At 37.5% G+C, this 20,274-nt stretch overlaps 1 protein-coding gene across 3 annotated transcripts in view; it reads right to left on the bottom strand.

Annotated features, from left to right (window-relative positions):
- Nucleotides 1-20,274, bottom strand: part of TMCO3 (transmembrane and coiled-coil domains 3) — a 41,113-nt gene that overhangs the window by 6,933 nt on the left and 13,906 nt on the right. For 2 of the 3 annotated variants that reach the window (XR_008451874.1, XM_054077720.1), the window contains exons 4-10: nucleotides 19,470-19,661; nucleotides 18,520-18,648; nucleotides 15,645-15,737; nucleotides 14,154-14,340; nucleotides 13,093-13,210; nucleotides 12,339-12,534; nucleotides 5,920-6,070 (exon numbers count right to left, since the gene is read on the bottom strand). Coding sequence is in view for 2 of the 3 variants with exons in the window: in XM_054077720.1 (XP_053933695.1) it covers nucleotides 5,920-6,070; nucleotides 12,339-12,534; nucleotides 13,093-13,210; nucleotides 14,154-14,340; nucleotides 15,645-15,737; nucleotides 18,520-18,648; nucleotides 19,470-19,661 (1,066 nt within the window). In the remaining variant the exon portion in view is untranslated. Of the gene's footprint in view, nucleotides 1-2; nucleotides 5,431-5,919; nucleotides 6,071-12,338; nucleotides 12,535-13,092; nucleotides 13,211-14,153; nucleotides 14,341-15,644; nucleotides 15,738-18,519; nucleotides 18,649-19,469; nucleotides 19,662-20,274 lie in introns of those variants that run through there. The other variant, XM_054077733.1, reaches the window with a different exon arrangement.

Here is a 20,274-nt window from a genome sequence, read left to right as displayed (position 1 = left end):
GAAGAAAAAAAAAATATTTCAAATAGTTCAATTTTATGCAACTGATGCCTGAGCAATTTCATTTATAGTTTTCTGTCTTCCACATTAAGTCAGCAATTCAGAATCTGAACTGAAACACACCTCTAACGAAGGCTATAAAAAACACTGCAGGAAAACAGTTCCATTGTTCTGCACAGTGATCCTAGCACAGCCGTTCAATGTTTTTGTGTGACGTGGTAATGGACTGTCACTGTGGGAGGAGCACAACATTCAGTATTTGAACAGACTGTAGCTACAACAGAAAATGGAACTGGTTTAATCCCATGACCCTCACATGCAAACACTGAAAGTCCTCTGAACTGGAAAAGTTACTTAGACTGGAATCAAGTAAAGTCATAAACCCCTGAGCATGGTCTAACAATTAAGGAATAAAACCCCCTACTATGATGTTGGGGGCTTATTTAAGGAGGAGGAGGGCCTGTCTTTTTTTTTTTTTTTTTTTTGGCAAATTTTTGTCATTTTTATTCAGTAATTATGTGAAGCAAGCTAATGAGAACCATAAAGAACACAGAACCCTAAAAGTAAATCCTGCTAATATTAAGCAGAAGAAAAAGTAGCATTTGTTGGAGAAGTCCTGGAGTCACTGCAGAAGAATCTCACTACCAGCTGACTGAGTCCATTTTTTCCTCCTAGGGTATGAGGAACTTGTGAAGGCAAACATAACTGTGTATCTTTGGAAGCTCATTCTTTTATTCATAAAAGCTCTGTTTAGAGGAACTAACGTAGCGGTGGTGTTCCTGATAAAACCATAATAGTTGGCAGTTCTCCTACCCAATTATTTCTGGTGAAGGACAAGAGTTTAGCTTTCCAAAGCAAGACATAGATAAATCGATGCTGTAACATTTTAACACAACACAAGGTCTTGCTGATTTTCCCTACCACAGAGACCTGCAGAGACAGAAGAACTGTACAGAACTGAGAGTCATCTTCTATTCATGAGCATGCAAGAGAAGTTGCTTACAGCCAGCTTCATGCCGTTTTCTCCATACGCACGTTTCATTGTGGATGAAAACATACTTCAGGTACATCAGATTTTTATAAAAGTACTACTCAGTCAGCATGCACACACCCTGTTTTGTTTCTTAATTTCCTTCCAACTGCTGAAGCACAAATGCAAACGACTGTCAGGATAAGAGGACAGATGGCAGAACAAGAGAGACAAACACCACACCAAAAAAAAAAAAAAAAAGCAATCCTAATGTGTGAATGCATGCACAGGGAGGGGCAAGTAGCTTCTGTTTTTCCACTGTTTATCACATGCTAATTGCTCATTCACTTTTAGGCCCATCTCAGAAACATTCATTAAAAGCAACTAGAGAAATAGATCCTCTAACAAGGCCATGTTTGCCGGGAGGGCCAACTTCGCTGCATCTGGAATTTAAGATTTCAGAGGGAAGCTATAAATATAGCTTAGTGCTCTCATCACTACCGGTTGATCTACCCTTTCAGTTCTGGAGCAGGGAGGCAGTCTGAAGTTCATTTGGAACAGCCTCCCCAAGTGGAGATTATTACTGTATTTGAACGAGCTGAGGCACAAACCACCACTGGTTTCTATACCAGCATTGCGGAGGAAGTGTCTGCAAAGTGAAACAAGCCTAAACCTGTTACATACACTATTGGGAGTAAACAAATTAGCATCCTAGCATACTGGAGGAAACAAATCCCACCATAGGGAATTTCATGGTCATTACAGACCTTTGCCCCAGACCTAGATGCAAACTTAGGATAAGGCTACAAGTCATATAAACACATGAAGCCTTCCTGACAACACGAATGCCATCAGAAAGATTAACTTCACAAACAGAAGGTGCATGAATATGGGCATTTATTTCAATGGTTTTAATCAGGCTTTGTGGCTAAGCTCAGGGAGTGACTAGGGACCTATTTTCTAAAATGGAAGGAACACTTCAATCAAGTAACTTAAGAACTCCATGAGGCAGCATGTGGCATGTTGGCCAGTCACCAATAGATAGGATATCACTTAGGTACATCTGCACAGAGCTGTGCATAAGCCACTGAACTTCAATTCTAAGCAGCTTTTTGGAATAGCTGGAATGACGACCCTGGGGTGAAGGTGATCAAGCCAAAAAGCAGTTTGCTTGTATGAGTTATGTGCTCTTCTGTGGGCAATTACAGGCAAAATTTTGCACATTCTTTTGTTAAGTACTTTTTTCTTATCAAGTAAGCTTCCCCTCCTCCACGGTTAGATAGATTCCACCAATCTGCTGGATGGCCGCTAGACAGCGCTTGAAGATCCAAAAGCAGTGACGACCACATCCTGGAAGATCCAATATCAAGAAAAGGAATCTCAGAGACCCTTGACAGCAAACAAGATTACAGAAACCGGAACTCTTGTCAGTCAAACTGGAGTCAGTAGCATTAATTCTGACACATCCTCAAGACTGGACACCACTCAGAAAAATCATGTTAGCGATGCATCGGGATGCTGTATCTACTAAGAGTCTTAATGAACCTAAGATCATAGCAAAAATACAATAAATGCTACAGCCTCGGCTAGAATAAGTAGCAGAGTCCTCTTTATTCTAATGTCAGTTCCAAGAGCTTGAAACTTCCAAGTTTCATTGTGTTCCATGCCAGACGACAAAGTGGTAGGGCTGGATGGATAGGAAGAATGTAACGTATGTCACCTAATGAATTCCATTTGGTCTCTTCCTTTGATTTCTCTCAAATTCAACAGAAACATTAAGAGGCTCATCAGAGAAACATTGTATGTTTGTTCTGGACAGTGGTAGTGCTGACAGTGTCAGCATTACTCATCTTCTGAAGACAAAGACTGCACTGTTAAAAGTTTTTCAGCATCTTGCATTCAAGGCCCAAAGCTGACCAAAAGATTCACCCAGAAGGGAAACATGGAGCCTGGCAAGCGAGTACATCCGTACAGCACAGTGAAGACACACAGCTTTGGCTGTCAGTGGAAGTAATCTGCCTCCTCATCAGTTGAAGGTAGGGTCCCTGATGCCCAATTTCAAGCTCCATATGCCCTGACAAAGAGAGGGATATTGCAGCCTTTAAAAAAAACGGTCAAAGACTCTATGCAAAGATGCCTTCCATCTTCCTAAAAAGCAAATCAAAACAAAATCAAATGATGCAGAGGTAGAAAGGGTAAGACCCGAGTCCAATGAGCCAAACAGAAATAAGAAAGAAAGTTCTCAAAATGTGGCTCTAAGGGATTGGTCCAGATGTGCTCTCTAAAATATGAGTGAGGAGAGAGACTAACAGGAACTTTCTAGCCACAGCAGATAGCAGAGTCAGAAAACTTGAAGAACACACACAGGTTTAAATGAACGTATAGATGAAAAGTAATTCAAAGTACAGCTGTTAATGCCTAACTGCAAAGGTGTATTATTCCCACAAATGCATCCATGCATGAATTAGAAAGCAGTAGCATTACGCAGGTCAAGCTAAGGGCAGGACCACTGTTAACAGAGATTACAGAAACAAGTACTGTTCAGTTCAGCTTTTAGTCACCAGAAGGATTTCTGTAGCAAGAACAGGAATGCAGGCATTTAAGACAAGCAAAATAGGAACTGATTTTTCCAAGTGACATAATTACAGTCACTTTTCAGTTAAGTCATTTTTCTCTATTTATTCCCTTATTCTGAAAGGAACATAAGTTGTATTACTGCAGTAGTGTACCATCCCACCTCAGGATCTCAAGGGCTTCTGCTCTCTATAATAGGCTGCTTGCTGCACATAACACCAAGCCTTTTCTTTAGACAGGAGAGGGAAGCTTTCCCTATGGCCTTTACATAATTTCACATAGTAAATCCCTATTTGTTTATAGATACAAATCATTTGCATGTGTACATATGTAAGTAGAAAGCAAGTAAGAGTCTTTTCTTTCTAGATTTCTTTATCAAAAGAAGTACAAGGAATACTTCTTATCCTACTCATGTTTTCTTTGCACCATCACATCACTCCTCTTCAAAACCTACAAAACCACAAAATTTGAAAGTAATTGAAAGTAAGGCGGGGGGTAATGTTTATTTGGGGACAGCATGGGAGGAGGTTGTTTGGGTTTTGTAGGGTTTAGGGTTTAATTGGCAGGGTTTGTTTGGTTTTGGGTTTTTACAAGCAAGCATCAGATGCCTATAACATAGGTAACTTTTCCAATTTTTAGCTGTCTTCTGAGGCAGGAACACCGCCCATTTTCTGTGAAACCATTCAAACTTGTTAGGGAATTTTCTTTTCTTTCTGTTCTTGCAATAGCAGTAAAAACTGTTAAAAATATATATTTTTTTAATTCTATAACAGAATTACCAAAATAATTTCCCTACAGTATAACATAGGCTGTGCAGCTGAGGTCTTGCTGTTTTCTGGTACTGTACCAAAATCTCTAGTCTTAATTTCTGCAGTCATAAGAGTGTAGAACAGTATTTCTGTTCGGTTCCTTATAAAATTAACTTTGGGCTTTTAAGTACTTGTCATGCTTTGTAACCCTAGTAACACTATCTGCTCCATCACCATCTTCACTAAAGCAACCAAGCCTACCTGTGAGCATTTAGCAATTAGTTACCCAATCTTGTCAGTTGTATGGGTCCAAGAGTTTTACCCATATCTCACCACTTTCCTCCCTTCATTAAAGAGTCAGTTATTTGAATAAACACATCTATTACTAAACAATCACACTGATCAGCACAAGTTATTATCATGGGCTGGGTAAAACAAAAATCAAGACTGGCAAGTGTAACTGTTTCCTTTTTATTTGGACAACCACCAGAAACCGTTTTTATTTCTGTTATGAATCAATGGATATCAAAAAGGTATATAAGGAAAGGTATTAAAAGTACGCTGATAATGGGACTTCACTATTATCTGAATAAATTCATGGAGATAAAAGCAACAAGAGAAAAAAATAAAAACGGAAAAATGACAAGGATGGTCTTGGAAGAAGAGAACCCCAAACCTTAAGAATTTCTAAGTAAGCATGGGTTGAAGGAGGTTGGATTTGTACAAAGGGCAAAATTCAAACCCCCTATTTGAGACCTTGCAATGCCCCCAACACACAACATGCACCTCCTAAACAATCCATGGGGAGAAGTGCGTGCTTTCACAGGGCTGGTCTCCTTATTCACTGTACATAAGCACTTCAGTAACGCTTTTCACAGTTTCCTTTAGAGAAAGAGTAGTGGGACATGCATGGACAGCTAAAGAATGTAGCAGTTGAAAAGGAAGCTACTGATTGACTGTAAATATTCACAGATTTAACTTGTTTTGGGTAACAAGCCCGAAGAGTTACTCTCCTGGTCTTAGGAATCAATGCTGCATTTCAGCTGGCATTCAGGCTGTCCATGATACATCTTGTTCAATTATTTTTTCCCTGAGTTGAGAACACACAGATCACATTTTTCTAACTGAAGAAACAAGTTGCTATAAAAAAAAAAAAAGATCTGTTTCCATTATCATATCCTGCTTCTAAAGAAAGCCAAGCCACGAGAACCTGAAATCTACTCTGCCAATTGACTCAAAATAGTAATACAATTTTACTATAAATTATAAATATAGCCACTGGGAAGACAGGAAAACATTAAAAAAAAAAAACCAAACACACACACAACACCTAAAAACCTTCTCCCTGTAAAATTTTTAGTAACGTTTTAAATAGCATGAATTCAGAATTAAAAATGAAAAACTGAGAGTAAAACAAGAATCAAGAATGCAAGATGGAAATTGCTTATAAAAATCAATGTTACATTTAAAAATATTAACAAAGACAAACCAATATTGTGGTCAGTTAACAGTTTAGTATGTTAACAAAACAAAATCTCTCTCCTCCACCCAATCTATAGATAATTTCTCTCTCCTCCCCCACATTTGTAGCTTAAGACTATATTTAAAGTAAGTTTTCTTAAAAGTTACCTATGGATGCAAAGAAAATGATGGCGAGAAAGTCACGAATTGGTTCAATAGAGGACATAATCTCCTCAGTAACCATGTGACCCTGAGAAGAAATCAGAGCTCCAGCTAAGAAGCATCCCAGCTCCATTGAAACGTCCAGCAGCTCTGTGATCTGTCAAGGAATAACACAGAATCTATTGCAGTTCTCTAGCCCCAAGTGCCTTTATATACCATTTCACAGTGGAATTATAAAACTGTACGTTATATTGAATGTAGGAAATTACTATGTCTTTATGCAAGTTCAACAACAAGTAGAATTTAATGTATTTATTTCAGCGTTCTGCAGTATGGTATTTATCCAAAAGCCTCCCCTCCATGTCCCCTCCTCCCCACAAAACCAAAAATAAATTTCTTAATCTACATTGTAATGCTTTGTGTCACTTGTAAGGATAGTATCTGATCTCATGAAAACCAGATAAGACTGTAACAGCTTCAGAGTCAGCATTACTTAATCCATTGAGGCTATGAAATAAAGCAGTAAGAACAGCGTATTTTCCAGCTATCAAACAAAGATGGGGAGAGGGGAAAATCTCAAAGCTTATACTTTGGGAGAAGAGTCACAATTTAGCAGAAGTTCCAGGCAAAAATTACACTGTGTGAATTGAACTTAAATGAGTCTGTGTGCTTTACTGAATAGGAATGCATTTAAGAATGTGAAGTAAACTGCTGAATATCTGTTTGAAAGAATTCAGACTGTTTCACTATTTTTTACTATTTGAATACGGTACTAGGAGGAGATGAAAGGCATGTAAAGAGACTGGACTAAAACCAAAGCAACCATTTAAGGCAATGCTCAGAACACTAAAAAAGCAAACAGCACTTTTAGTCAGTATAAAGTGTGTTTTAAAATAATTACTGTAAAACCCCGCTGCTGCGGACTGTCATCCTACTGAGAAAGGGCAATGCTATTAGTATTAATAGAACATTTAAAACTGAAGACTTACTTGCATACTAATTTAGATTAAGCAGCAAAACACTATAGTAGATTTATGGACAACATTCATCTTATCTCGGACAGTGTTAGACTGTAAGGTAGAACTCCAGTAACTTGAAATTAATGAAGGAGAGCAAAAGACAATAAACAAGTCCTCCAGCTATGCATACAATGCCACCTAAAAATAACCCCCTGACTTTTGTGTATTGAAGTATTAACGTCTGAATGCTTATCACGTAACTCCAACAAATTGGTTCCATCATCTAATGCAAGTAGTCGCTGATCAGGCAAAACCAACAGAAGAACATTATAATGTTACTCTCATTTTAAAACAAAAGGGATTTCATTTTTTTCCATCCCAATTTGAAATTGGAAGAAGGAGGAGATATATATATATAAAAGGCTTCAACGAGAGAAAGGGAACAGTTATGAATCGGAAATATTTAAGTGGTTCTCAATCACACATTAGTTGTTTTAGAAGTCACAACATCTTGAGTATGATTAAGATCCGATATGGTCTCTTCAAATAAAGCTGGAGTTATGCAGATATAATCCCCTCACATTTAAGTGTTATCAGCTACAACAGAGCTCCAGATCACAACTTTTATAGCTAATATTTTAAGTATTCCCATGTACATGATTAGATTACCATACAAGAAGGGATTTAGCATCTCAAGTATTGGAATTGCATGATAATGTGCCATTACAAGAATCACTATTCAAGCAAGAGCAATTTAAGTGTGAAAGAAACGCGCTTGTTCAGAAAGAATCAGAAATAACTGGAGCAAACAGTATGTTGGTCTGGGTTTGCTCCCACAGCATAAAAACTGAATTCCATTCCTTGACTCTATGCCAAGCTAAGTATGAGCTCAAGGGGACGGTAGATAAATGGGCTAATTTTCCTATTTCTTGCCTGCTCTCTAGGTACTACACAACTTCAGGTTCTCAAAATCCATAGGTCACTCTACACACCGAAAAGTGTGAAGTGGATGAGCCGGCAAGAAAAGAACCAAAAATAACATTATTTTCCTAAACCCATCCCCTCTCCTCCAGTCTGCTCTTCAGATTTATATCTACTATAGAAAGTCTCCTTTTACTATTCCCATTCTGGTCTCTGGTTTTCCAGTAATATTACCAATAAGTGGATACATTTCCTCAACTAAAATTGTACTATTAGAGTTTATTATATATCATGTGTGGGTGTGCACATGCACACATACACATACAGTGGAGAGGGTTTGTTTTGCTGGCAGGAAAGCATTCTCAGCAAAATTTCTTATATAAGCAAAACTTGGATGGTATTTTGCATTTAGCGTTCCCCCTCTGCTTGCATCATTTAATATTTTGCCTTTACCAAACAGGGCTCTAACAACTACTAATCATGGGATCTGCACGGTCCTTTTTTCAACTCCTACATTACAGAAAGCTTTTTCAGTCAAATTAAATGAAGAGTTTTGTCAATTTACATGTTTTTCTCAGCACAATTTTGTTTTCAGTTGTTTTCATAGGTCGCATCTTACCCTAATTCAGGAAAGATTGCTTTGCTTTCACAAGGATATTGGATTTTTATGTTCAAATGTACTACCATAGCAACAAATACAGAAATAAGCATTAATGCTTTAACATGTTCCAGTTGAATTTCAACCATTTGTTCAGCGGTTGTTTTGCTGTATTCCCTAATAACATGTATCTTATTGCTTCTCTTTAATCATCACAGAAGCTTAATGAATATGGCAAATCAGTAAAATCAAAGAAATCCCTGATGGAAATAAACGTATTAGAATTTCAGGCTGCAATAACTTCACTCTGCCCAAAGAGTGAAGTGAATTTTAAGCTTGCATTTTAAGTAAGTACGGCCTTAATGGAAATGAAAACAATTTTTAGTAAGTGTTGTAAAAACTCCATCTCAACTGTTATTTATTAAATAATTAGCTAGAATATTTGAGATTATAGTTCTTCCTTAGTTGTCATCTTCTAATTGATAGAAAAGAGTTCATAAGCAGGTTATGAGCCATTGAGGAGTAGTCCAGGCAAACAAGAAATGACATTCCTAATACATGGCAGGGAAAAGTAAGTACATTTTCATACATAAAATACTACAATAACATAGCTACATTTTATTTTAATCTTTTTGGTATATAAAGCAAGCTGCCAATTTCCCTCCTTTTAATGCCATCATCCCAGGTCAACCATAAACAGTCAAACTCAAAGCCACTCCCCTTTCCTATAAACACATAAATGTAGCTGCTGTCCTGGTCAGGTCCAGTTTTATTTTTTTCTTATTTCTTAATAACATTCAGCAATGTAGTTTCAAAACATAACAGAACTGACCCCATTGTCCTGCAGATATTCAATATAGCAACTGATTATCAGGATAATGTTTAAATCAATTTTTCTTGTAATGTTTCTGGACCTACAGAACATAAAAAAGCAACTCTACCCATTGAACACACTGGGTGACTTGTAACGTATTCTTCACCTCATTGTGGTAAATATCTTCACCTAAAACTACAAGTGTGGCCAGCAATCCTAAATGGTCATATTTAAAACCATAAGCTAGATTTACTCTTTTTGTTGTGATTCGGGAAAACAGTTCCCCACTTCAAAAAAAAGGCAGTATCTATCTGCATAACTCTTGAAAAAGAGTTGGTGGAAGGGTAATAATGTTCTACTGAACCTTTGTAACTGATGACAAGGTACATGGTGGAAAGATACACAACAGCGTCTCAAAGTCAGCTAGACTTTTACAGGATTGGCACGTGACACAATCTACATAATTCACTGAGGGATAAAAGGGACAGGAATTTCAGTTACTTCTGAGAACAGAAAGAGGTATCTTAAGCTCCAGATCTTGGTAAAATATCTCCTATTTGAGAATTGTTACATCTCTTACTCTTAGTTTATCAAGAAGAGATGTATTTATGGATCCTATTTCAGGTTTAATGAGTTGTAATGCTATCCAAGTGAGCTAAGCAGTTCAGAAGTCTCTTCCATAAAGGACGTTACTCAACTGACACGACAATCTTTACATCAAAACTGCTCACTCACACAGCAGTGTAAGAATCTCTTCTGTCCTATCCTCCCTCGTTTTCCTGTATAGATTTTGCCCTTATTGGTAGGGAAATGGTAACTCTTGTTCAAAACAAGGGAAACAAATTTATATATAATGTCCCTTACATGTGCTAGAGCTACGGATGAGCCCAAATACAGCATAAACTTAGGTGGACCCCAGAAATCCAGTCAACATCGAAACATGTAACAAGTAACTGTACACAGGAAGCAGTAATACCACATAATTCCTACTGCCTTTGTTTTGTATTGGGAAGGATGTGGCCTGCGGAATAACTCACATGCGAGATGAAGTATCAAAATATTTAATTTAAAAATGTTTATGAAGTTTTCTAAATGGAGCCACAGAATCATCTTTGGTCAAGGCTGCTGAAATACGTGCTTTCCTATTCCTCCCTCTACAAATTCAAAAGCTTTTTAGAATTACATCAGTATGGAAAATTCCATGTTTGCAGATAACTATACAAACTGCATAAATATTTAAGCTTGCTTTTCCAAGGAGAAAGATCTTCGCAGGAACCAGGGCAATTTAATTGTTTTCCTACCTGACACCCACAAACCTTAATTTATCCTTTCCAACTACATGCAATATTCTTTCAAATTAGATTGCCATCCCCTATTCTGTTTTTATTCCTGACACAGTAGGGCATCTATACCAATTAAGATTTGTTTTCCAGAAAATTTGTTTGTTGAGCTATTCAACTGGACAACCAAATACTTTTTTGATTTGTTGGTTTAGTTTAGTTTTTTAAGTCTTTGTCCTCAAACCATAACTTGCAGCATTACTATAATGAATGTATAGGTGTCAGTGAGCATCAAGCATCTCAGCTGGTTTACTGAGGTTTCATGCAGTATCCCTTGTATACTGTTCCCTTTGTTGCATTATTTATCAACTTTAAGTAGAAACAGGTTGTCTTTTAAAGTACACAAAACATTTGCTCCTTTATAATCACTTACCCTGCTGAAGAAGCATTGAGGTTTTGCAGTATGAATCCACCACAAACATATTCTCCCTCACATTCTATATATATGTTATGTAAAGTCACATAGAGAAATTCCTTGTATATTTGATACACAACACACCCAATTGAATCAGATCAGTCTATGTAGGCCATATTTTCATTGCAAGTAAGACTGCTTCTGTCTTACTGTCTACAACTACTTGAAAGGAGGTTGTAGCAAGGTGGGCGTTGGTCTCTTCTCCCAAGTAACAAGTGATAAAATGAGAGGAAATGGCCTCAAGTTGCACCAAGGGAGGTTCAGATTGGATATTAGGAAAAAAAAATCTTCACCCAAAGGGTCATGGGGCACTGGAAGAGGATGCCCAGGGAAGCAGTTGAGCCAACACCTCTGGAGGTATGTAAAAGATGGGTAGATGAAGTGCTCGGGGATAAGGTTTAGTAGAGGACAGGTACAGTTGGATTCAATGATCTTAAAGGTCTATTCCACTCAAACAATTCTATGATTCTAGATACTATAATATTCTACGGAACTTTTGTTGTTTGGTTGTTTTATATTGAAGCTGTTCTACAAATGTTATGCCTGCCTATTAGGAAACAACAAATTGTAAAGCTATGCTCTCACTAACTTCTTTCCTGACCTCCTTCTTAAAGAAGGTCAGCTTTCTCTGATAGACCTGTAATAATTAAGCAAATACCACTAGAAAAAAAGGTGCATGCACAGGAACTTTTCAGGATAATTCTTCTCAGAAATTCTCAGAGGATACAACAATCTGCACAGCCACGATAATGGGAGTTTCAAACCCACATGACTATCAGTGAGTCTCACATTCTGTTCTCCAGCAAAATAGTTTTTCAGAGGGCTGAAACGTGAGATAGAAACAAATAGAAGGAAGACTCGGAGGACAATGAACCAAACCTAAAAGGGATATTAAAATCTATGAACCTTAAAGCATTTCTCTAATTTCTCAACTCCATCCCAAACTGTTTATCTCCCCCAGGAAAGGAGAATTATTTTAGAACAAAAACCACGTTGAGAATTTGCTGCTGAAAAGAGACTTAGGAGTAAATGTCACAAATCGGTCATTATCAGTATTTCAAAACCCATTCTCAATTATTTTCAAGCATATGAAGTAGCTCAAAATTAAAGGCAGAATCATTATTCTTTAACTGGCTGTATTAAAAGTTACCAGAAAAGTTCAGCTGACTGACATTCAAATTTAATCTCTCCTTACTCATCTATGCTGTAATGCATGAATCATTTGTGCATTTGGGGCTTGTTTTCAAACATTTTAAAATCAAATAATTAACTACAGAGGTACACAGATATGCAATAATAGTAAGTGCGATGGTTTTTGCGATACTGATGCAGTAAACTACCAAATGTATCAAAATGTTTTATTAATTTAAAAGATTACCGTTAACATAAGGAAGATGAATGCAGTTATTCCTAGAATGAGGATTTCTTTATTCCCTTTGCTTTCTGCATGCAACTTGCGATAATATGGTCCTATGAGATAAGTCTTTATAACAAGACACATAAGAAAAACAGCAGCCAGAGAAAAGAGAATTTGGCCAATCAGTATCAGTATTCTCAGTATTTCCTTGAAAATGCTGGAAGAGAAGAACAAAAAACATTTCTTTCAAGTGCTTTCATGCCTCCCAAGCAGTTACCCTTAACTGAAAAGCTCTCATTCTGCAGATGTTCAAAACTAAGCAGCTACAGTAAGATTTTTTGATACATTAGTAAACGAGTTGAATACTAAATTTGCTGAGTGCCCAGCAATCTCTTTTACAGCCTAGAAGTTACTTCCACATTGATTCAAAAAGATTTTTGTTCATTGATCTTCAAGGTAAGCCATCAGGCTCAATAATACTATCGCATTGTCTTTGACAAAAAACGTGTCTTGAGGAAATAAAGTGAAGAAATTCAATTTTTTTTTTACAATAACAAACTTTTCACTACAAATTTTAAGGATGGGACTAAGGCAGCTGGAGCAGAAAGAATATCCTCACACAACATGACAATTACAAATAGTGAAGGGAACTCACAGGACAGACTGCATATTTTTCATGGAACTGGCATTAACTGCACCACTTTCACATTCATATTGGTGCTCTACATATTAATTGAAAGGGGGTGAGAGACAGATACAGTATTTTTTTTTTTACCTGGTAGATGTGCTCACTCCTGCTTGAATAAGTGTAGGCATGACAGCTATAAATAAACCAAGCTGCACATCCTGCATCACCAACATGCCAAGTAGTACGCTGCTGTAGTCAATATCCCCTGCACACCAGCAAAGCAGTCATGGAAACATTCATCAGCATCTATGAATGCCTGCAGTGCTCAGAAATCTAGAAAATGTCTTAATCAAATGGAAGGTAAGCATAGTTCGCAATGGGATGAAGTAATTCAAAGCATTCTGATTTTTGTATCCCCCACTAGTAAGTAAATAAAATAAATAAATAAAAATATAAGGACATATTAAAAAAAAATATTCAAGTGAAGCTTCTGTTAGACAATAAAAATATAGACTTTGCCTAGCAGTTAAGCACTAGTCATGCATTTACTGGAACTCCTTTACTAAAGCATAGTCTTTAGAATAATACAGACACATAAGAGCCAGCATGTGTAAAATATGCACTTTGAATTTAGGCATTAGAATATGAAAACTTTAGAGTGTGTGGAGAACTTTAATGCAGTACATATGAGGGAGGTTTAAGTGGAAGAAAGCAGGATGGCAAAATTTTTAAAAGGAAACATTTAGAAGTCTCTGAGAAGCAAGCAACATAGCACTTGAAGGTACTTATTTGAAGAGCTGTTAGCTATTAAAAGACTACTTGGGCTGGTTTTAGTTTGCTGAAGAAGGATGTGAATTATTTAAGTTAGCCTTTCCGCCCTGATGACAGACTGGTAGTAAGGGTCTATCCCTGGTAACCTCTTCAAAAACACAAGGATTCCTCAAGTCATCTCTTAACATGAGGAGTACAGACTAGGCTACACTGTCTTCCTCCAAAGAGGACTGGCAACGTAAATAGCAGGTACACCTCATCACAAGAATATACGTAACACTGGCCAGTGCTAAAGGAGGATAACGGCATGTAAAACAGACTTCACAATAGGGTTTGTTCTGCTTCTTTAACTAGTTTCTCTCATAATACTATGAAGTCCACTTCTTTCAAGTGTTATTGTAGGCACTACAGTAGTCCTTATTTAAAATCATACATACCTTCTTTATCGCCTCGAACACTACCTGCAAGAAATCTCGACACCAGTGGCGTGCTTGATAAAGATAAACAAGTGGAAATGAAGACACTTTGTGTTGGTCTAATTTGGAGCAAGTGTCCCCACAGTAAACCAAAGGCAATCATCAGAACCGTCATGTAGCAGGGTCCTTGTAAAGATATTTTCCATACCTTGGGAAGAAACAAATTCTTATGATAGTCTGATGACACTTTTCTCACCGATAAGATACAATGATTTTCAGTATACATAAGCAGGTAAAGATGCATGATTTGGAGCTGCAGTGCTGAGCCACAGAAGTAACAGGCTGTCATCCTGCACATCCCAAAACTCCAAAGTTATTACATAATCCTAGTAGAATGTTTATGCCAGATGGCTCGTTACCAAAAATTACGTAAATTTCCCAGAGCTCACAGACAAATTAAGGGCCAAAGGTCCAGTATACCTTGAAATATATTAAAATTAGCAAATGGAAGGCCAGTTGTTTATATTATTTAATATATTATTATATATTTATTTACATATCTATTCCAGAGCAGGGAAAAAATAGGGGTGGCAAAGAACATTCTGAATACCAGCAGCCTGCTCCACACTGGTGTGCGTACAACTCTGAAGCGGCAATTTACATACTACAGTTTAGGAACCCCTGAATTACTGAATTTTATCTTTGAGTTTAGATGGACTAGAAATAGCAGATGAAGCCAAATGCTTATAAAGTTTAATACATTTCAATTAAGCTTTTATACTCTCATGAACCCACAACAATCAGTTTAGGAACAAATCACACAATGCAACTCTTTACATACATACATTCTTTACATATTTTGCAGCAGTATTTTCCACTATTAAAATTCTAGCTGGTTTATGAGATAACTTTTTTTTTTTTTAATGAAGACCAAAAGAAACTTATGTCTTTTTTGACGAATCCTAAAGGTCACATCACGTGGCGGTCTTGAGCAGCCTGGTGTAGTGGGAGGTTGCAAAGGGGTTGGAACTGAATGATCTTTAAGGTCCCTTCCAACCCCAACCATTCTATGATTCTATGTAATATGGCAGATTATGCTAACATGCTCGCAGAACCAGTTTATTAGCCAGTACAACATGTATCACCAATTCAGTATGCAGTACTTTAGCAAACTCTTTTTTTTTTTCTTTTTTTTTTTTGTAACAGGACTGGCAAACATCACTGGACGCTCCATAACATCAATTGCATGTTAAAATAAAGCAGAGATGGATTGCCATAAATTGCATGAGTTTTCTTCTAGTAATCTAAATGGTTTACTAAAATGAAGAGGAGTAATGCATTCTATTCTTTCCAAAGAATTAAAGAGAAGAAGCAAATGTCATATTTGTCTTTTCAGAAATGTACAAAGTTACACGAGTATATTATAAGGAGAGTGTAAAAAGCTAAACTATTACTGATAAATAGAACACTAGCAATTAAATCCTCCAACGTAGAGGTATTATACAAAAATACCTTTCTTAATCTTTCAGGTGAAAATTCCAGACCAACTAGAAAGAGTGTGAAGAATACACCAAACTCTCCTAATGTCTCCACCTGTACAATAGACTAAAAAAAGATAAAACAAAAATCAGTACACAGCAGCCTAATTATAATACAATTTATGTATACGCTTAAAAGACCAAACTGTTTCTTGTTACGTTTCGGTAAGTAGTTCACCTGCTGCTCACAGGACATCAGAAATTCCCTCAGCATCTTTAGGGTTCAAACGTTTTTCCCATCATGTAGCTGCTACTAGATAATTTGGTTAGATAGTGCTGGTCACCCAAAATGAACATGTGCTTTGATCTAGGTGAGCTTGCTTGCTTGTTGAAAATAAATGGGTTATGTTTTATGCCATCTATTAAACACCCAAGGCTTGAATTCCAAACTCTATTTCTGGCTCGTTACTTTATTGGTCTATTGGTATAATCATTCTGTAAAACTGCAGTTGCTGTCCTGCTCTCCATCTTACAGACTCCATGCATTCCTCTCTCCAACCAGTAAATCTATCAGTCTTTCCACTTCAGAGAGAAGGGTGCAACAGCAACTAAAGTGTCTGTCTTCCCTGTCACAACAGAAAAATTAGGCTACATCTGGCTGGCACCCAGTCCCCAGCAGTGCTTGTCAGAGTTCAATTCTAGTGCCAGTTCTGTCCAATATATTTATCAACAATTTTGTTGTAGGAGTTGAATGCATCATTAGCAAACTTCTTGATGATACCAAACTGGGAGGTGCTGTTGAATCTCTTGAGGGACAACAGGTCTTGCAGAGGAATCTACATAGATTGCAGCACTGGATGCAGATTAATGGGATGAAAATTAACAAGTCAAAATGCTGGATTCTGAACCTAGGACAGAGTAATACCAGTAATACCAGTATACCACAAGTATAAACTGGGAGAGGGGTGGCTGGAGAGCAGCCCTGCAGAAAGGATTCTGTGGGTGCTGGTTGGCAGCAGGCTCAACAGGAGTTAACAGCATGCCCTGGCAGCCAAGAGGGCAAACCACATCCTGGGGTGCATCAAACACAGCTTAAATCAGCCAGTCAAAAGAGTGGATTATCCTGCTGAATTCAGCCATCCAGAGGAGGGCAACAAAGCTGGTGAAAGAGCTGGAAGGAATGTTCTCTGAGGAGCAGATAAGGACTTTAGGTTTGTCTACCCTGGAGAACAGGAGTCTGAGGGGTGACCTCGTTGCTCTCTGCAAGGGTGGGAAGTGAAGTGAAGAGGGAGGTGCTGAGCTCTTCTCCCTAGTATCCAGTGATAGGACATGTGGAAGTGGTCCCAAGCTGCACCAGGGAACATTCAGACTGGACATTAGCAAGCATTTCTACACCAAGAGGGTGGTCAAACACTGGAACAGGCTTCCTGGAGAGATGGCCTATGCCTCAAAGCCTATCAGTGTATAAGAGGCATTTGGACAATGCTTGTAACACCATGCTTTGACTACTGGTCAGCCCTGAAGTGGGCAGGCAGTTGGACTAGATGATCACTGTAGGTCCCTTCCAACTGAAATAGTCCATACAATTCTAAAAACCTAACATTTCTTTTCTATGTATTTTACAGTCCACAGCAGAAGAGGACAGGGTCTATCATCAGTCAGTGAGAAGTGGAGATGGAAACTATCTTCCCTGCCAGATTAGAACCTGCCTGCCTCTCAGTCCTTCCAATATTCAAGTTTTATATGAAATGCAGAAGAGACAAAAGGAGAGCACACACAAGAAACTGAGTCGATACGAACATTACCCAAAATAATAACATTTAAACACAGCTCCACAGGAAACCAGCAGCTTACTAAGAAACTGCCCCTCTCACATCTGTTCTGACCACATCACCTTCCTCAGTGTAAGTCTCTGAAAATTCATTGCTGAATCTCTTTCAAATGCCAAGCTTACAAACTTATTTCTCAGCCTAAGCGGTTAGGCTTTCCAGACCTTCTCAACCCAGAAGCTATATAAGACACAAAGGTTCTTACTCAATTTTAGGATATGACATTTTGCAAGTGTAATATTTGTAGTCCCTTCTTCCAACACAAGATTGACAACATCCTATTTCTACTGATCCTCGCTTACTTTTGAGCTCAACAGTCATTTTCAACCAAAGTCCACATAAGTACACACCTTGCAAAGACAGTAGGTTCCAAGCAGTTAGATGGATATCAATGCAATAGATACATGTAACTTAACTGGACATTGCGATGCAACCTTAACATGTGTTCTCTTTTGCCTGCTAGCTAAACAATCTTTTAAATACACACAAAACCACTAATCAAAACACGTGCAATGTCCAGCAAACCACAGCCCATGGTTTCGCATGGGTTAGAAGTCAGGGTACATGAGACAGAGCTAAAAAGGTTCAAGAGACTTCATGAATGTAGACAGGGGACTGGAAGACAACTAGGGTGACTAGGACAGATGAAAGAACCATAGAGATGCAAAATAACTCTCTAGGAAGCCAAGCTACGCTATACAGGGAACTACTTGTTCTAAACACTTCCTCCACTTCCAACACTGACTTTCTGCAAGTTTCTGAATATCTGATATCATTTAATTAATTAATCTGGTTCTCAAATGTGATGCTTTATGATTAAAGAAAAAAAAAAACCTAACAGAACACAACCTTCAGCTTTCACTTTCGACAATTGCTTATGTCATGAGGATATAGAGGAAAAAAAATGAAAACATAGCGATTGAAAGATAAAATTTTAAGGCATCATTTTGCAAAGGTCCAGGCCTGAGGATTCTTATTTCTTCTCAAGTACATTTCATGTGGCCAATACCATACTCTCTTAAAACTACTTCGAAATAGTTCAACAAATTAAATCAGTCAAGAAGCAACTTGCACGCTTACCTTGATACTATTTAATCCTGATGGTCCTAAGAGTACTCCACAAATGATATATCCAAACATGGTTGGCAATCCTATTGTTGTGCACAGCCAGCCACATGGCAAAGACAACATTCCTATGGTCACAATGTCCTAAATACACAAGATATACAAATGTGTTAATATAAAGGACACACAAATTTGTGATGAAGTTAAAGACTATTATCTTCCAGAAGATAGCTAGCACCGTAAAATTAAATGTAGGCTACTGTCTGTGAAAAGAACACACAACTTCAGTAAACTAAGCTGAACGCTTTGTTGTAGGAGTAAGCGCTGCAGTTTTGCAGATGACATATTGACTTTAAGTAGCTTTGGGGACTTTTTGATCAATTTAACAATATTTTAAATACATTATAGGAAATAGGCAACGTCCTGGGGAATTGTAGGGTGGGGGATGACACTTTGCATTAAAACAAAATGGTGAAGCATTCATTTTGGTTTTGTTTTGGTTTGGGTTTTTTATTAAAAAATATCCTAATGCAGTAATCTTCATGAAGCACAATACAATAAAAACCACACCTATGCATTTCCCAGCATTCCTTTTTTCTGTCACAAGATATGAACAGATAAATTCTCACGGTGACAATATGGAAATGGCTTATTGGGCACATCAGTAGTTTGCTTTAAGAGTGTGCAGTACAAGAGCAGGGATACAGTCTCAAAGGTGCAACAAGTTACATCAAATGAAAACAGAGAGGATTCATGCGGCATCACGATCAGTCTTGTGAGACAATAGTTGGAGTAGGGAACACATTGCCCAGATCACCAGTAGACAGGGGAATCATTAATGACAGAGTAACTTTAGAGGGACAAATGTTGAAACTATATTCAATCCAGTCAAGCGCTACTGGCATCCAAACTAGTGGGACTAAATCTTACCAAAACAAACGACAAGAATGCTCCAAAATTATTACCTTTATGAAATGATGATCAGCACGTGGAATGGTTGAATCTCTGGGTTTGGTAAGGATATACTGATTGTTCTGGGAATCAATAAGCATACTAAGACCTAAGTCATCCTCTACTTCTCTTTTTGAAGCATTTCTTTTGGAGTTGGCTTCATCTTCTTCCACCCTTAAAACAGCTTCAAAGTTAACACCTCTTACCTGTAAGAAAGCAAATAACAACAACAAAAAAGGTAAACAAAGCACATAGTAAAAAGTGAAAGACTATCAACTGTGCTTGAAGTTGCTCCAGAATTTGACACCAAATAAAACTACTTAGAGAAGTCTTTCAGTCTCTTTATCAAAACTTCATGTCCATAACTTAAAAGGCTTTCCATTGTAAAAATGAGGGCTTCTCCAGACCTCTTTAACCAAGTTATCTAACAAATAAAATAAGCTTTATCACATTTAGAACACAAAAGGTTGGGTTGAAGTGTAACATTCTATGATTCTATGATTTTATTACCTTGAACAAAAACAATTAGAGATTGCAAAGTGATATTCAGTTCACAAAGTCCAAAATAATGACTGCATCCTAAGAAGAAGTCACTGTCCTGTAAATAAGAAGGAGAGAGGATAAAAACTGTTTCTACCTAGCTTTGTCTTCAGTGCCTGTAATTACAAAGTGGAGGACCCTAGGATGACTTCATTATTCGCTTTATTTTAAATAATTAGATTTTACCACTATTCAGCAACAATTAAGGTTGTTACTTCCTCTACACTCCAGTAAAGGGTAGGCTTTTGTTATTCCAATGACTATGAAACATTCAACAAT

This window comes from Cuculus canorus, chromosome 1 (genome assembly GCF_017976375.1).
Source record: "Cuculus canorus isolate bCucCan1 chromosome 1, bCucCan1.pri, whole genome shotgun sequence".
Taxonomy (NCBI): domain Eukaryota; kingdom Metazoa; phylum Chordata; class Aves; order Cuculiformes; family Cuculidae; genus Cuculus; species Cuculus canorus.
Note: the sequence above shows the minus strand (reverse complement) of the source record. Positions and strands in the feature narration are given on the sequence as shown.